This window comes from Aquarana catesbeiana, linkage group LG11 (genome assembly GCF_042186555.1).
Source record: "Aquarana catesbeiana isolate 2022-GZ linkage group LG11, ASM4218655v1, whole genome shotgun sequence".
Classification (NCBI taxonomy): Eukaryota; Metazoa; Chordata; class Amphibia; order Anura; family Ranidae; genus Aquarana; species Aquarana catesbeiana.
In genome coordinates, this window is record NC_133334.1 from 219,056,055 (window position 1) to 219,074,648 (window position 18,594).

General features: G+C 46.1%; 1 protein-coding gene across 2 annotated transcripts in view; it reads left to right on the plus strand.

The window, feature by feature from the left end:
- The first annotated feature begins 9,814 nt into the window (after positions 1–9,814).
- The window catches only part of BSCL2 (BSCL2 lipid droplet biogenesis associated, seipin), a 77,971-nt gene continuing 69,191 nt past the window's right edge, over positions 9,815–18,594 (plus strand). Inside the window, exons 1-2 of one of the 2 annotated variants that reach the window (XM_073605335.1) lie at positions 9,815–9,955; positions 12,379–13,109. In XM_073605335.1, coding sequence (XP_073461436.1) covers positions 12,898–13,109 — 212 coding nt within the window. In that variant the 5' untranslated portion in view covers positions 9,815–9,955; positions 12,379–12,897. The remainder of the gene's footprint in view (positions 9,956–12,378; positions 13,110–18,594) is intronic. The other variant, XM_073605336.1, reaches the window with a different exon arrangement.

Sequence of the window (18,594 nt, forward strand, 5' to 3'; positions counted from 1 at the left end):
CAAAATGGCCCCTGCAGTTTTTCACAGTGCAGCTTACAGCAACCTCAAGAGAGACAGGCATGCAGAGAAATACAACAATGGGCTAATAAGCTTGTTATTCAAAATGACAACCAATATGAGCTGCAAAGAATAGTCACATGGCTGAAAAAAAAAACAACCATAACAAATAAATTTAGAGCCTAGTAATATGATAATGAGCCTAATGAATCGACCCTAAAGCCCCATACACATGGGCCAAATGTCAAGCAGCATCAGCTGGTTCAATAGAAACTGGCCGACATTCGGCCCGTCTGTACTGCAGCTAGTCCTGTTCTGACGGCTTCTGTCGAATGGGCATGACCGAAAAAGGTGTGCCGACTAGCTCCCTATCTGCGCTCTCAGCCAATGGCTAAGAGCGCTGACCAGAGAGTTCTAGCAGGGGGGGGGGGGGTATTCCCTTGTCAGAAAACAATAGAACAGCAGGTGAGATCGCTGTACTAATATCGGATTGTTTAGTACAGCGTCTCTGACCTGAGCTGTCAGTTTTTATTCGTTCAGCCTGCTGGGTTGAATGAAAAAAACTAGTAGTACTAGGCTTAAACTGATCCTAAAGGGAATTCATCAGTTTAGAAATGTGAGAGCAACCATTGCTCTACTACTTTTTCAGTTTTGAGGGAATGTGCTCCTGGGCTGAGTTTCGAATTCCCGCTTCGCTAATTCACTTGTCCAAGTATATATGAGATCTTAATATCTGGTAAGCTGCCATTTCGTTTAATGGTGGAGACGAGCTGACTTTTTGTATTCCATGAAAAGACTGTTGATTGACTTCCAGTGGTAATTTGTGTTTTGATTAGAAAGAACTGTTCAATTTTAAAATGTGACGTTATGTAAGTTTTATTACATTATAAAGAATTTATTAAGCAGATAGGCTTTTATTTAGACATTTGCCACTAAGGATGACCCGGCGGTTCGGACCAAACTTTTGCCAGTTCAGCCCCCTGTTCGGCAGGAGCCAAAGATCATATATAAAAAGTTTGCAATTCTACCGCTTCCATATATAAAAGCTTCCTGATGTCACTGGTTCCTAAGTAAGCCCACCACATCCCTAGGAACCAATGATGCCACCGGTTCCTTAGTAAGCCCACCACATCCCCAGGAACCAATGATGCCACCGGTTCCTAAGTAAGCCAACCACATCCCTAGGAACCAATGATGCCACCGGTTCCTAAGTAAGCCCACCACATCCCTAGGAACCAATGATGCCACCGGTTCCTAAGTAAGCCCACCACATCCCTAGGAACCAATGATGCCACCGGTTCCTAAGTAAGCCAACCACATCCCTAGGAACCAATGATGCCACTGGTTTCCTAAGTAAGCCCACCACATCCCTAGGAACCAATGATGCCACCGGTTCCTAAGTAAGCCCACCACATCCCTAGGAACCAATGATGCCACCGGTTCCTAAGTAAGCCCACCACATCCCTAGGAACCAATGCTGCCACCGGTTCCTAAGTAAGCCAACCACATCCATAGGAACCAATGATGCCACCGGTTCCTAAGTAAGCCCACCACATCCCTAGGAACCAATGATGCCACCGGTTCCTAAGTAAGCCCACCACATCCCTAGGAACCAATGATGCCACCGGTTCCTAAGTAAGCCCACCACATCCCTAGGAACCAATGATGCCACCGGTTCCTAAGTAAGCCCACCACATCCCTAGGAACCAATGATGCCACTGGTTCCTAAGTAAGCCAACCACATCCCTAGGAACCAATGATGCCACCGGTTTCCTAAGTAAGCCCACCACATCCCTAGGAACCAATGATGCCACCGGTTCCTAAGTAAGCCAACCACATCCCTAGGAACCAATGATGCCACCGGTTCCTAAGTAAGCCCACCACATCCCTAGGAACCAATGATGCCACCGGTTCCTAAGTAAGCCAACCACATCCCTAGGAACCAATGATGCCACCGGTTCCTAAGTAAGCCCACCACATCCCTAGGAACCAATGATGCCACTGGTTCCTAAGTAAGCCAACCACATCCCTAGGAACCAATGATGCCACCGGTTCCTAAGTAAGCCCACCACATCCCTAGGAACCAATGATGCCTCCGGTTCCTAAGTAAGCCCACCACATCCCTAGGAACCAATGATGCCACCGGTTCCTAAGTAAGCCCACCACATCCCTAGGAACCAATGATGCCACCGGTTCCTAAGTAAGCCAACCACATCCCTAGGAACCAATGATGCCACCGGTTCCTAAGTAAGCCCACCACATCCCTAGGAACCAATGATGCCACCGGTTCCTAAGTAAGCCCACCACATCCCTAGGAACCAATGATGCCACCGGTTCCTAAGTAAGCCAACCACATCCCTAGGAACCAATGATGCCACCGGTTCCTAAGTAAGCCCACCACATCCCTAGGAACCAATGATGCCACCGGTTCCTAAGTAATCCAACCACATCCCTAGGAACCAATGATGCCACCGGTTCCTAAGTAAGCCCACCACATCCCTAGGAACCAATGATGCCACCAGTTCCTAAGTAAGCCCACCACATCCCTAGGAACCAATGATGCCACCGGTTTTCCCCGGTGAGCAAATGAGCGGGGTTAGGAGTGACATCACTTCCCACATTTGGCCACTGGCCCCAACACCCTTGCTCCCATCGGCCAGAGTTGTGGGGAAGAGGCCCTTGTCCTCATCAACAAGACATATGCATCTGATATGCATTTTCTCTCAGCACAGAAATATTTGCCACCCAGCAATGCATATATTAGCAAAAGTATTAGGACACCTGCCTTTACACACATGAACTTTAATGGCATCCCATGAGCAAAAAATAATTCTGGTTGGTGGCACGTCCAGTAAAATCACCTTTATTTCAGCATGAAAAATAGGGATACACATGGGGAACTAGGGATGCTGCACACTCTAAATATGTGTCACAAAAGAAAAATTGAAATACGCCCAGAGGTTTTTTGACAGCAAAGTAATATACAGTATCTCACAGAAGTGAGTACACCCCTCAAATTTGTGTAAATATTTTATTCTATCTTTTTATGTGACAACACTGACGATATGACACTTTGCTACAATGTAAAGTAGTGAGTGTACAGCTTGTATAACAGTGTAAATTTGCTGTCCCCTCAAAATAACTCAACACACAGCCATTAATGTCTAAACCGCTGGCTACAAAAGTGAGTACATCCCTAAGCAAAAATGTCCAAATTGGACCCATTTAGCCATTTTCCCTCCCCGGTGTCATGTGACTCGTTAGTGTTGCAAGGTCTAGGGTCTGAATGGGGAGCAGGTGTGTTAAATTTGGTGTTTTCGCTCTCCCTCTCTTATACTGGTCACTGGAAGTTCAACATGACACCTCATGGCAAAGAACTCTTTGAGGATCTAAAAAAAAGAAATGTTGCTCTACATAAAGATGGCCTAGGCTATAAGAAGATTGCCAAGACCCTGAAACTGAGCTGCAGCGCGGTGGCCAAGACCATACAGCGGTTTAACAGAAATGGTTCCACTCAGAACAGGCCTCACCATGGTCGACCAAAGAAGTTGAGTACACGTGCTCAGCATCTTATCCAGAAGTTGTCTTTGGGAAATAGACGTATGAGTGCTGCAGAGGTTGAAGGGGTGGGAGGTCAGCTTGTCAGTGCTCAGACCATACGCCGCACACTGCATCAAATTGGTCTGCATGGCTGTCCTCCCAGAAGGAAGCGTCTTCTAAAAATGATGCACAAGAAAGCCAGCAGTTTTCTGAAGACAAGCAGACTAAGGACATGGATTACTGGAACTATGTCCTGTGGTCTGATGAGACCAAGATAAACTTATTTGCTTCAGATGGAGTCAAGCGTGTGTGGCGGCAACCAGGTGAGGAGTACAAAGACAAGTGTGTCTTGCCTACAGTCAAGCATGGTGGTGGGAGTGTCATGGTCTGGGGCTGCATGAGTGCTGCCGGCACTGGGGAGCTACAGTTCATTGAGGGAACCATGAATGCCAACATGTACTGTGACATACTGAAGCCGAGCATGATCCCCTCCCTTTGGAGACTGGGCCCCAGGGCAGTATTCTAACATGATAACAACCCTAAACACACCACCAAGAAGACAACTGCCTTGCTAAAGAAGCTGATGGTAAAGGTGATGGACTGGCCAAGCATGTCTCCAGACCTAAACCCTATTAAGCATCTGTGGGGCATTTTCAAATGGAAGGTGGAGGAGCACAAGGTCTCTAACATCCACCAGCTCCGTGTTGTCGTCATGGAGGAGTGGAAGAGCACTGCAGTGGCAACCTGTGAAGCTCTGGTGAACTCCATGCCCAAGAGGGTTAAGGCAGTGCTGGAAAATAATGGTGGGCACACAAAATATTGACACTTTGGGCCCAATTTGGACATTTTTCACTTAGAGGTGTACTCACTTTTGTTGCCAGCGGTTTAGACATTAATGGCTGTGTGTTGAGTTATTTTGAGGGGACAGCAAATTTACACTGTTATATAAGTTGTACACTTACTACTGTACATTGTAGCAAAGTGTCATTTATTTAGTGTTGTCACATGAAAAGATATAATAAAATATTTACAAAAATGTGAGGGGTCTACTCACTTTTGTGAGATACTGTATATCAAGAAAGTATCAATATAAAAAAAAGTATATTTTATTGTACATATGTTAAAAACAAGCAAATGTTTAAAAATATGAGCTCTTGTTATGAACACTCCTGTTTGGCCCATCGGCCATGACAACAGTAATACAGGCAGGTGTACTTATACAAAATAATTATTACAGTCTGGAAGCTGACCCAACTTGTTTCGACCAAAAGAGGAGTGGTCTTCTTCAGGCGTACTGTGTTGTCTACATCCAAAAACAGATAATTAGAACAAATGCATAAATGTTATCGCAGTGGTTATGCCCGTGTGGACCCACCCAATGTAGAATTACCTCCAACGAATGAGAGAAGGAGTTTAGAACCAGAGAATTCAATAATGACCGGGATCCTTCTTAAAATGTTCCAACCATCCTCATGACAGGGCCCAACATATTTGGCTTGCAAGGAACCATATGTAGGGTGTTTAGGAAATTCAGTATGCTGGGTGGAAAATGTTTCCGTGCTGAGAGTGCGGTCACCGTGCGCTCCCAGCGCAGAGGCTGAGCTGTGAAAGACACTATTGAGGCTGGCTTCTGATTATATGACCACTATTTTAGCCAATCACAGTGGTCATGTATACAGCCAGTCTTTCCTGCAACCTCGCCCCCCAAAGGTTGAGAACTTTTAAAAGAGACGCTGGGCAGCCAGGAAGTTGTTCATATGCCACGTACACACGAGCGGACTTTACGGCAGACTTTGCCTGGCGGACTTTGACGGACTTTACGACGGACTTTCTGAATGAACGGACTTGCCTACACACAATCCACCAAAGTCCGTTGAATTTGTATGTGATGACGTACGACCGGACTAAAACAAGGAAGTTCATAGCCAGTAGCCAATAGCTGCCCTAGCGTGGCTTTTTGTCTTTCGAACTAGCATACAGACGAGCGGACTTTTCGACCGGACTTGAGTCCGTCGAATAGATTTGAAACATGTTTCAAATCTAAGTCCGTCCAACTTTTGAGAAAACAAAGTCCGCTGGAGCCCACACACGATCGAATTGTCCGACGAAATCCCGTGCGCCGGGCAAAGTCTGCTGTAAAGTCCGCTCGTGTGTACGCGGCAATAGAGTAATTATAGGGTGAACTTTGACTTTAAAGGGCATTTGTAATGAGAGAAACAGAGGCTGCCATTGCTGTCCATTCCTGAAAATGTCATTGCTTCAATACTTTCAACTGCTGACCTGGAGCATATTTGATCTGGGCCATTGGCTGAAAAAGTACTGAAACCAGCAGGTCAGAAAAAAGTCAGGCAACAAGCATTTTCCAAAGGAGAATAAGAATGACAGTTCCAATGACTTCTGACATTTTTGAACTTTTGGAATGAATTAGACCCCTTTCACACTGGAGGCGTTTTTCAGGCGCTTTAGTGCTATAAAAATATCGCCTATAAAGCACCTGAAAAATGCCTCATCTGCAGTCCCAGTGTGAAAGGCCGAGTGCTTATAACGCTCCTAAAGCGCCCCTGCCCATTGAAATCAATGGGCAGCGCCTCGACAGCGGCGCTTTGCGTGTGCTTTTTAACCCTTTATTCGGCCACTAGCGGGCGTTAAAAATGCCCGCTAGCAGTCAAAAAGCGCCTCTAAAACTATGGTAAAGCACTTTTACCGCTTTAGCACTTTACCACTAATGAGGTTGCACTCTCGGTGTGAAGGGGCTGTTAGAGCGGAGACTGCAAGCCAGGCCTTCTCATCCAACATCAGTGCCTGACCTCACAAATGCGCTTCTGGAAGAATGGTCAAATATTCCCATAGACACACTCCTAAACCTTGGGGACAACCTTCCCAGATGAGTTGAAGCTGTTATAGGGTGGGCCAACTCAATATTGAACCCTACGGACTAAGACTGGGATGCCATTAAAAGTTAATTTGCATGTAAAGGCAAGCGTCCCAATACTTTTGGTAATATAGTGTGTGGAGTGTGGGAATTAAAGCTCACCCTTGTGCTGCTATATGTTAGGCAGTCGTAAAGGGGTAAACAGACATATAACCCATGTACCTTGATCAATGTTTGACTTCTGTAAGCGCTCTGATTGTCCAGCAATCAGCATTGGAAACTCCTGGTCACTTACAGGTGACACCATGAAACCCATAGCGATGCTCAGCCCTCCTTGTGCCATCTACGTCATTTACAACACCAGGGCACAACGGAGGCATTTACCATTCAGCAGGATGTAGATACAATGGTGGGGGGCTGACTGTCACTATGGGGTATATTTTTTAAAAATTTGCATAGCTGTTTGTTCATCGAAACTGCTTGTAAATTAGTTTAATGCGAACGATACAAAATCGATTGGTTCCAGGCTACATTCTCTGCAATTCGAACATATGAATGCACAAAATACTGCATTATGGCCACTAGATGGTGCTGAGTAAAGACCAGCTCGGGCATCCTCCGAACTACTCTCTAAGAGCCCTTTCACATTGAGCCGCGCCGGCCGCCAGCGGGGCCCTTTTAACCCCCGCCAGCTGCCAAAGAAAGGGTTAAATGCGCCGGAAAAGCACTGCTGCCAAAGTGCTTTTCAGGCGCTTCAACCTATTCATTTCAATGAATGAATGCTCCTCCAAAGGCCCAAAGATGCTGCTTGCAGGACTTTTTCTAACATCCTGCAAGCGCACTGCTCCAGTGTGAAAACATTCCTGAAAATGTCATTGTTTCAATACTTTCAACTGCTGACCTGGAGCATATTTGATCTGGGCCATTGGCTGAAAAAGTACTGAAACCAGCAGGTCAAAAAACAACCAGGCAACAAGCATTTTCCAAAGGAGAATAGCAAAGACAGATAGCAATGACTTCTGACATTCTCGAACTTTCGGGATGAATTAGAGCGGAGACTGCGCAGACTCTTTTTTACCCTTTAAAGTGCCTGACAGCGGGGGATCACAGGACTCTGGTACAGCGCGACTGGGGGGGATGGGGAGGGGGTCCGGTGTAAATTTGCCAGATTTTCTAGCTGCTCACACCTGTAGAATCAGCAGATTCTTGCCGCTTCCATTTACCCTGTAGTAAAACGCTCCTGCTAATGTATGCTAACCCGAAGTCCTACTTTTTTGTACTCCAATGAGCTGTGGCCTGGGTCATGAGCACAAAAAGTGATAATTTGGCGTTCGGGTTAGAAATGAATTCAGAGGATGCCTGAGCTCATCTCTAGTACTGAGGAGTGAAGAGTATATTTATTTCCTATGATAGCCAACTCCACCTAGTGGCCAAATGCTGTCATTTCGGCATTCCTGCTTTTGAATTGCGGAGAATCTAGCCTAAGAGCATTTGATTTTGCTCCACTTGCACAGAACGAATTTACATGCAGTCTTACACATAGTTACATAGTAGGTGAGGTTGAAAAAAGACACAAGTCCATCAAGTCCAACCTATGTGTGTGATTATATGTCAATATTACATTGTATATTACTGTATGTTGTGGTCGTTCAGATGCTTATCTAATAGTTTTTTGAAACGATCAATGCTCCCCGCTGAAACCACCGCCTGTGGAAGGGAATTCCATATCCATGCCGCTCTTACAGTAAAGAACCCTCTACATAGTTTAAGGTTAAAGCGGAGTTCCACCCAAAAATGGAACTTCCGCTTTAAGTGCAGGTGACCCCCTGACATGCCACATTTGGCATGTCATTTTTTTTTTTTTGGGGGGGGGGGTGGATACCCTCTTTTTAGAGGGATCCAGCTCCCACTTCCTCCCGGGTCACCAAGGCGCCGGAAGCAAGTTCACCTCTCCCACCTCCCTCTCGGCAATCATCTGGGACGCGTCTCAGGTCCCAGATGATTGCCCAGCCAGTCACAGTGCGCGGCGCGGCTCGTGCATTCGCAGTGTGTGCCACAGTAGTGATGCCTGCCCTGCAGAGAGGAGGGGGAGGGGAGCAGGGCTTCATTCGCCCGCATCGCTGGACCATGGGACAGGTGAGTGTCCGATTTTTAAAAGTCAGCAGCTACACTTTTTGTAGCTGCTGACTTTTATATGGGTGGAACTCCGCATTAAACCTCTTTTCTTCTAATTTTAATGAGTGGCCACGTGTCTTATTAAACTCCCTTCCGCAAAAAAGTTTTATCCCTATTGTGAGGTCACCAGTACGGTATTTGTATATTGAAATCATATCCCCTCTCAAGCGTCTCTTCTCCAGAGAGAATAAGTTCAGTGCTCGCAACCTTTCCTCATAACTAATATCCTCCAGACCCTTTATTAGATGTGCATCCCTGTGCAGGCAGTCCTATTCATGTGAATTGGAATGCAGAAGATGCTCCCAATTTGAGATCTGTGTGAATTCCATTCAGGGTCGTGCATCTGCACAACTGTCATATCAGGAGCATTGGCTGCATCCTAATTGACACAGAACACCTGTACACGTCCCTTGTACGGTGAACTGACACTTTTTGCTGCATGCTAAAGCATAACATTTACATACTCCCAACTTTTTAAGACGGGAATGAGGGACACCTATCAGCAAAAGTATGCAGGCATAGGACACACCCCTTGCCACGCCCCCTTAAAGGAGAATTGTACAGAAAAACAAGATTGGTTAAACCCACAAGTGCTTTTTTTTACCACTACTATTCCTTCATATTGGCCTTTGGAATTTACAAATACAGCAATTTAGAAATCAGATGAAAGGTTTAGCCCTGGAAAACACTTTTTGATGAATAAAAAGTGCATTTTATACACAACTATATAGATCAGACCAAAATGAGGGACAAATGAGGAGGAATGAGGGACAGAGGGACATTGCTCCAAATCAGGGACAGTTGGGAGCTATATATTTATTTGCTGCAGTCTAATAAGACAAAGCCCAGATCAGTCCACAATCATTCCTTCAGTATAAACATCTATAGACTGTTCTACTGGTACTTGGCCAGAGACTCTGACTGCAGGAAGACAAACTCTCACACAGCCCCAGGGACTTATAACCCAATGCACATTAGTAAGCCATTAAAATGTAGAGCAATGCAAGAGCATCTCTCCCTGTCTAATGGCCCCTCTGTCCTAATGACTAAACCACTCATCTCTGAGGAGGAGGAGCAACACAAATAAATATATTCTTGTCTGTCCTCCCCTGTACAGGACCATACCACCCTACATCCACTCTACGCCCTTTCTACAAACCAGCCAATCACAGCGCGTCTCTCACATCTTCTGATATTGTATGAAAACGGCTTGTCATTGGTCACTTCTCTCTGGCTTGAGAATTGGCTGTGGTTGTGGTGGGCGGGGCTGGATGCAGCACGCACGGAAATGTTGTGTGTCAAAGCTCTTTGCTGGTAGTTGAATGCTGAGTAAGTGAGAGAGAGAGAGAGAGAGAGAGAGGTCCATGGACGGTATGTGACTGTTTACTATATGATTAGAGGCTTGTACCAGGTGCAATGTGTACAGACAGCTGTGAGCATTGTTCTAGCTGCAAACTTTGTACACTGAGGGACTTCATGTAGACTGAAATCTGAAGTTCAATCACTTCTCCTTTTCATGTTGGCTGCACAGCACCAGGGACAGAACTTGTCTGTATTCAGGGTCCGGCTCAGGCGTTCTCCAAACTTATTATTATTATTCAGGATTTATATAGCGCCAACCGTTTACGCAGCATTTTACAATATAAAAAGGGGGACAGTACAGATACAATAAAATACAACAGGGTCCTGCTCATAAGAGCTTACAATCTAATAGACTCCCCTGTAGCCAAGCTCCATACTTGCACTCTCCTCTTAAAAAAAAAAAAAAAAAGTGCGGTATATAAAAAAAAAAAAAAAACAATCTCACCTAGATGGATGCTGCATCCCCCGCCTCCTCTACGCCGAGAACTGAGCGATCAAACACCACTGATCGCTCAGTTCCCAGTCTTTAGTAAGTGGAGATCAGTGATTGTCGGACAGCGGCTCTATACTCTGTCCCTCCTGCACTCACTGGAGTGCTGGGCTGTGGAGGGGGCTGGAACGGGTGGCTCAGGCTCTCAGCGGTGCACTAAGAGGCTGAGCCAGCTGCCAATTAGGCATCGGGGTGGATCCCGACATTAAAGTTTGGATCTCTCCAGAGTCTGAACCAGCTGAGTGACATCAGCCAAAAGCGGAGTATAGTCCGCTGTTGGCTGAATACAGGTCACAGTAGTGCAGAGCGAAGTGCACCCCTGTGACCCCCAGGAGAAGTAGGGCCAAAATAGTTTTGACTTTTTTTTTTGACATGACATCACCTAAGCTAACCTCTATGCATTTAGGAATATAACCCCAGGATGGGGCTTTAAAGTGGAAGTGAACACTCTCTGTTCCTAAAAAAAAAAATGTGCGCTCCCCCCTCCTCCTATCTATTATACATACTGCTGTATTTAAAAAAAAAAAAAAAAAAGGATCCATTGCCTCCTTTTTAGTCAGGTGATCCCGCAGCTCCAGGTCCTCTGTCAGTGAGCAGCTGTTGCAGGGGAGAGGAAGGGCGCGCCGACAATCGCTGGACAACGCGTGATGTCCTGGCTCCCGGAATTCACAGCTGTTGACGGGCGCTCCCTTACATACGGGGGGTCAGAGCTGCAGGATCAGGTGATTGGACCTGATTAAAAAAGGTAAGTACACAGATCTTTTTTTGTTATGAAGGATAGGTAGGAGGAGGGGGGAGGGAATGTTTTTAATAGGGTTGCACCGATACTGTTTTTATCGTTTTTGTGTACAATTACCAATATTTTCTGTTAAGTACTCGCCAATACCGAGTACTGATACTTTGCAGTGCAATTTGCTTCAATACAAAAAATTGGTGCAAAGAGTCACATGCGATTTGAACAGGAATGAAGCACGATTTTTTAGAATTGCATGCGATTTCCGTTAGAATTGCATGCGATTTCCTAAGTGTGTGCGTGTATAAAGGCCACATCTAGTGGGCAGCTTAAAAAATGTTAGAACTCTCAATACACTCTCAGTACATCTGGCCACCATTGGTAGCAAATCAGGGCCGCTGGAGGAGACGTTCCGGGACCCCGTGGGTATAGGGTGGAAGTGATGTCAGCTTGGGGGCGGGCCGCCTCTATATCTCCTCCAGCCCTGTGAGCACCTCCAGCTGCCTGTGCATGCAGGCTCTATGTACTGTGAGTTCTAACAACTTTTAAACTGCCCACTAGATGGCGCTTTAATCCTTTTCCACACACACACGATCTGTGGAGGGAATCGCACCACATTCCTGTTTAAAATTCATGAGATTCTTTGCAGTGCGATTTGCGCCCATTCATTTTGTATTGATGCAAATCGCACCGCAAAAAAAATTGGATTTGGGCGAGTTAACAATATTTGCGCAAGTGCTTGGTATTGGCACCAATACCAGTATCGGTGCATCCCTAGTATTTAAGAATAGTGGAAAAACTACCATGTGGGTTCCATCTATGGGCAGTCTGGTTGTACAGAAGTCGATCTCTCAGTTGATTTCTGTACAACCAGCCTGTTAGAAGTTTTTCACTCGATCAGTGTCACCCGCTATAGACAGTCATGCTGATGAGTGAATTCTGATGATGAGGAAATCTCCGATTTCCCCCGTCCACATCAAATGTGTGGATGGGGGAATCGTTCATTTTCTTTGGATGAAAGAAAGAGAATATTATATGGCCTGCATTAGGCTTTTCTTCTACTTTAAGAGGGCTGTGCCATATATTGATGTTCTGTCTGTGTAAAATTTGGCTTTAATGAAGGATCCATCTAGTAGTTTGAAATAAGCTTCTGTCTTCACATGATATTAACTGTTACTAATGGTCGCATATTTGTTCCCCTCTTTACAGACTGCCTTTGGCATGAAACCAATGGTCCCGGCATTTCTCCCCCTCCCCCAGTAAACTCTTGTACGCTTTCACCCAGTACAGCAAACTTCACAGATAACTTTAAATTTCCACACTCAATATAATGTGACCGGAAGATCATACATTACTTCTGATGTCAGCAGAATTTTAAAAGCCATACAAAGCATGTTACAGACATGTTGGGTTTGAAGGAACAAACAATCTCCATTTTCTTCTTTGGCTGATGGATATTGATACAGCCTGTTAGACCTATGGATGGCATGATACATTTACAATTTGCCATTCCTTACATACTGTGTCCTACTTCTCATCTATAGAGCCTGGTACTGCTTATTGCAATTTTTCTTTATTATTGCTTATCCATGTGTAAAATATCACTGTAGTCCCAGCAAGCACAGCCCTGTGTTTTTATGACACTGGCACCCTTGCCAAGATTAGAAATTTAGGACACCAATTGCCAGACAGCTATTCTGCCACTGTGATCACTACCCATCCGCCATCATGTCTAATGGATCATCACCCCCTCTGCTGCTATGGCTGGAAGACATGTGTATACTGATGTTTCTGCGGGCACGGAGACTATTTCTGCAGACTGGAATATTGTTTTGTATCCTGCTCTTGCTTCTCTGGGTGTCTGTGTTTTTATATGGCAGCTTCTACTATTCCTATATGCCAACTGTTAAATACTCCAGCCCAGTGTACTACCAGTATAGGTAAGTGTCCTTCTAGTATCTTTTTCTTATATAGATTCTATTATCTTTAGACATTATTTTTATACATTATTTGTGTTTGCAGATTTATCTTGGTTTTAGTTTAGACGCTTGCCGACTGCCTAACATACTAGTACCGCAGCAAAGCAGGCTCCCTGCGCTGGATCACGTACCTAGTACTTGATTTGTGCACCTGCCATCCTGGCTGTGCTGTGATTTGTTACAGCACAATCCTACCTGCTGGTCTCGCCCCACGATTGGCTGCCGGCACCCGCTGATCGACGCTTTTCATGGACTAAGGGTCTTGCTGTTTATTTTCCCTGCTGGTCTCGCCCCACGATTGGCTGCCGGCACCCACTGATCGACGCTGTTCATGGACTAAGGGTCTTGCTGTTTATTTCCCTGCTAATCAGGGGAAAAAACAAGATCCTTAGTAAAAGCAGTACATATCTCACACACAGCACACTTTTAACCCTTTGATCGCCCTAGATGTTAACCCCTTCCCACCCATTGTCATTAGTACAGTGACCGTGCATATTATTATCACTGATCACTGTATTAATGTCAGTGGCAGTTCCCCTCAGTGTCAGATTGTCCGCCGCATTATCGCAGTCCTGTTATTAGTCACTAATCACTGCCATTAGTAGTATAAAAATAAAAATTCCAGTATGCTGTATATCTCAGTTTGTTGATGCTATAACTGTCAGACAAACCAATCGAGGGGTAAAATCTTCTGGAGCTGAAGTGGTGAAAGGATAAGTTCACCTTTTGGAACATGTTCCCCCTGTATTTGGTCCGGGTTAACACCGCTGCGGCTTTGAAATCAGGATACGGTGCAATTTCAAAGCCATAGATCAATGCGATTTGTACCTCCGATTTCATTGCGACTTCATTTAACAGAAGTCTATGCAAGTCGCAATGAAATCCCAAAAAAGTAGTGCAGGAACGTTTTTCAAAGTCACTGCGACTTGAGTCTTAACGATGTGAATGGTTTCATTGCCGACAAAGGGGTGCGACTTGTCATGTGATTTTTTGAACTGTTAAATCGCACTGGTGTGAACCACGGGTTGGGGTGGAACATGTAATATGTTCCAGCAGCTGCAACCTCTTCCCCCCATCCTTGTGACAGCAAATGGGGGATCTTTTTGCCCGCTGTCACTAGTTAAAAAAATAACACAGCCATGCAAGGGCTCCGCTCATACGGCCGCATCATTCATTCAGTTTCCTGTGAATGCACAAACCAAAACTGTCAGCCATGGCTGCTGATTAGTTGTAGCTCTGAATAGACTGCGAGGTTGCTAATGAGTTGCCTCGTAGTTCTTTCACAAGCCCTGCAGCTTGTAAACAGTCAGCCTGTATGGAGGTACGGGCAAAAATCTACAGGGGTTGTCTGCATGAGTCTGGCATTGCACCCCTGATCCAATGATTTTTTTTTTTATTTTTCCTGCATAAATTATGTGCATTTATTTATTTTTTCCCAAAAGATGAACTTATCCTTTTTAATTCAGGCAGATCTAATGAACACAAATTATGCAGCTTTGTATTCATTAATACATAATTAAATGTATTTTATTGCAAGCAGTGTAGGTACCTGACCTTGATGTGATATCAGCCTCTTGTCCACTGTACAGCAGAGCTCAGAGAAGGGGAAGCGGCACAAGGAGACAATAAGTTGTGCTTCAGTGCAATGAGACAGCGATGAGCTCAGCAGTTTACGGATTCTCCTTTCACTGTCCAGGCACAGGGTTGGGACCTGTAAGTGAAAGTAAAACTGGAACAGAGAATCTCTCCCCTGCTAGATGAGGCTGTGCTGTGGGACAGAACTGTGTAAATCTCAGGACTGCATAGACAGAAATGCAAATCCATTGCCAACTATAACAGCCCCCATATATGCATTTCATGTGTGTATTTAATGGTTGCCTGGAGATTATCGTTAATAAAAGTCCTCCATCTTTGTTCTTTCTCTAGTCCTCTTCCAGGACGGCATAACCTGAGATGACTGGTCCACCTGACAGCAAACACAATCCACATACGAGGTTAAAAGGCCCCTCCCTTCCCCCTGCACCTCCGTTCTTGATTGTGTTTCCTGGCAGCGAAAGGTTTGTTATTTTTTTGCAGACCTGAAGCTGAGAGCGGATGGTCCCCCCCCCGGCAGCTGGACACCAAAACCGGAGAGGGCTGCAGGTCCAGCCAGGGCTCAGTCCCTTCTCAGGGGGCCCCAATGGCCGGAGAGAGGTTCTTCCCCAGCAAGGAGCCTCCCGGGTACAGAGGGGTATCCCGGAGCTCCTGTGGGCACATGCCTCCTGCCTTTATCTTCCACCCAGTCAGGTACAGGGGTGCCGAAGGAACCAGAGCTCGTGTTGGAGTCTAGGCCGCTGAAGGAATAGAGGATAGTCGGCCCAGGATGGTCAGCCCAGGCTGTGTTAGGAGTAAGCGTTCCGGCTGAGTGGAGCAAGATGGCGCAGTTTGCAGTTCTGGGCACTGTCGCTTCCGGTTTCCGGTCTACGCCAAAATGGCGGATCCGGAAACGCTAGAGGCCAAATCTCCCTTCCAAGGGCGGTCCTCCAACAAAATGGCGTCGAGCGTCGGCGTCTGAGGAGAGGAAAGCACCATAAGACTCTGGAGACACAGGCGGAGGCCCCACGGTTTTTCTTCTCTTCCCTTCTGGATCGCCCTCTGGTACGGAACTAGCAGGAAATAGATATGGAAAGAGAGGAGGACACAGAAATACCTTTAGCCCAGGAAGAGTCCACAGGCGAGTCCCCCCTCCCCCCAGAACAAAAAAAGGTGTAGGAATTGTAACGAAAAGCTCCCACAAGATCATGCTAAACCTTTTTGTTACAGGTGCATACATAAATTGTCGGGTAAGGAAACTTCACAGGTTATGAAGGACTTCCTTGTGGTACAGTCTGAGATGCTTTCTACCCTCCAATCCCTCAAGACAGTTATAGCACCTAAGGAAGTGTCTAGTACAAATGGCAGAGAGATCCTGTCCTCTAGAGAAGGCACTTCTTCTCAGGAACGTTTTTCAGACAGGAGTCAGAAAACCTCGCAGAGACCCCCGTCCTCGGTCACTTCGGGAGTAGAGGAAATTGAGGACCCGGAGGAGTCAGATGAAGATTCATTAGAGGAGGGGGAAAACTCAGATTCTGAGAGCCAGGCTAGTGATAGAGCTAGTGGACACCTCTATCCCTTGGAGGACATGGGGCAGTTACTCAGAGCAATCTATGTCTCTGAAGATATCCCAGAACCTCCAGTTCAGGCGACAGTCAGGGATAGAATGTACAGGGGATTGGGTAAACCTCAGTCCAGGATATTCCCAGTCCATCAAGCTCTAAAGGAGGTGATTTTGAGAGAGTGGAAAAACCCGGAAAGAAAGGTCCTTAAACTCAAAACTTGGAAGAGAAGGTTTCCCTTTGGAGAGGAAGAAGAACAGAAGTTTTTCAAGACCCCCAAGTTAGATGCAGCCCTGTCACAGGTCTCTAAGAAATCTGACTTGTCTTTTGAGGACTCGGGTAACTTAAAAGACCAAATGGACAGAAGGGCTGAGACGCTACTGCAGAGAGCGTGGGATGCCAATGCAGCAGCCATGGCTCCTGCCTTGGCATCAGCCTATGTGGCAAGAAATGTGGATGCATGGTTAGGCAGGCTATCTGACCATGTTTCTAGAGGGAGTGATTCTAAAGACGTCACAGACTCTCTAGAGATAATAGGCAAGGCTATGGCATATTTAGCAGATGCGGCAGTGGAAACTGTCAGGAACACAGCTAAATCTGTGTCAAGTCAGGGGAAGGGGACCATATGTCCAGATCACGGCTATGCGGGTTGCCTTTTGAGGGTTCCCAACTTTTTGGACCTAGCCTGGATCAGGTCCTGTCACGGTCAGCAGAAAAAGGAAAATAGTTCCCGGTAAAAGATAAGGGGGCAGGAAGGTTTTTCGTCCCCCCTCTAACCAGGGTCAATTCAAACCAAAAAAGGACGCAAATAAAGGACTGGATATCGTCTGGAACTTCTCTCCCCTCCTCCTCAAAACTTTTTTTCTGATCCGTCTCCCCAAGGATTCATCAAGGGCAGCAGGGCTGTTGGACAGTTTGCAAGGATTGGTGATTGTTCCCGTTCCACCGGAAGAGCTTTACCAGGGATTTTACTCCCATTTTTTCGCCTGATATTAAACCTCAGGAAGCTGAACAGGTTTTTGCAGCAAAAGAGCTTCCAAATGGAGAGTATTTATACGGTGAGCAGGCATCTTTTAAAAGATGCGTTTTTAGCCACTATAGATCTGAGGTATGCTTATCTTCATATCCCGATTGCCCGGGAACACCAATCCCTGTTGAGATTCGCAGTCCTTGCGAGGGAGGGGATTCAACACTGGCAATCCGAGCTCTTCCCTTTGAATTAACCGCAAGCCCAAGGATCTTCACAAAGGTCCTGGCGAAGGTTGTAGCTTGCCTACATCTACAGGGGGTGTCCCTTATACCCTACCTAGACGACCTTTTGGTTTTCGGGCAGTCTCTAGAACAGGTGGAAGTAGACATAGGCAGAGTGATCTTCACTCTAGAATCCTTGGGCTGGATAGTAAACCGAGAGAAATCTTCTCTGACACCATCCCAAATAAAGGTTTTTCTGGGATATCTGGTGGATACAGGAGCTCAGAAACTTTTTCTTCCAGAGGAAAAATGGGTAAAAGTGATTACAGCAGTCTCCTCTTTAAAGGAACCCAGGGATTGCTCTCGCAGGCATATCATGAGGGTATTAGGTTTGATGACCTTGTGTATTCCAGCAGTCCCCTGGGCTCAGCTCCATTCCAGGGAGCTGCAGTTTTTCCTTCTATCCACCTGGGACAAAAAGGGAGTCATTGGACGAAAAAGTGTCCATTCCAACAAGAGTAGAGCCTCCCTAGATTGGTGGCTGGATCAGGACAGGCTCACGTTGGGTCGGTCTTGGGACCAGTGGAATCCCACAAGAATCACTACCGATGCAAGCGGTTGGGGCGCTCGCTTGGAGGGACATCCAGGCACAGGGAACTTTGGGCTCCTTCCCAGGCGAGGGCCTCCTCCAATCACAGGGAGCTCCTAGCGGTGGGCCAAGTGTTAAAAGCCTTCGGAGACAGAATTCAGGGTATATAGGTCCAAGTCCTGTCGGACAATGTGACAACCGTCTCTTACCTAAATCATCAGGGGTGCACCAGATCCAGGAAGCTACTGATTCTAGCCCTGAATATTTTGAATTGGGCCAAAGAAAACCTTCAGTCCATATCGGCGGTTCACATAAGAGGAACCGCCAATGTGGTGGCAGATTTCTTAAACCGACAGCCCATCCTTCAGGGGGAATGGGAATTAAACCAGGAAGTATTGCTCCAGATAGGTCAGAGGTTCAGAACCCCGGACATAGATCTTTTTGCCCACAGAGGGAACAAAAAGGTGGATCGTTTTTTTTCTTGCTCAACAGAGAAGGGGGATCTCAGGGAGTGGATGCTCTGTCTCAGGAG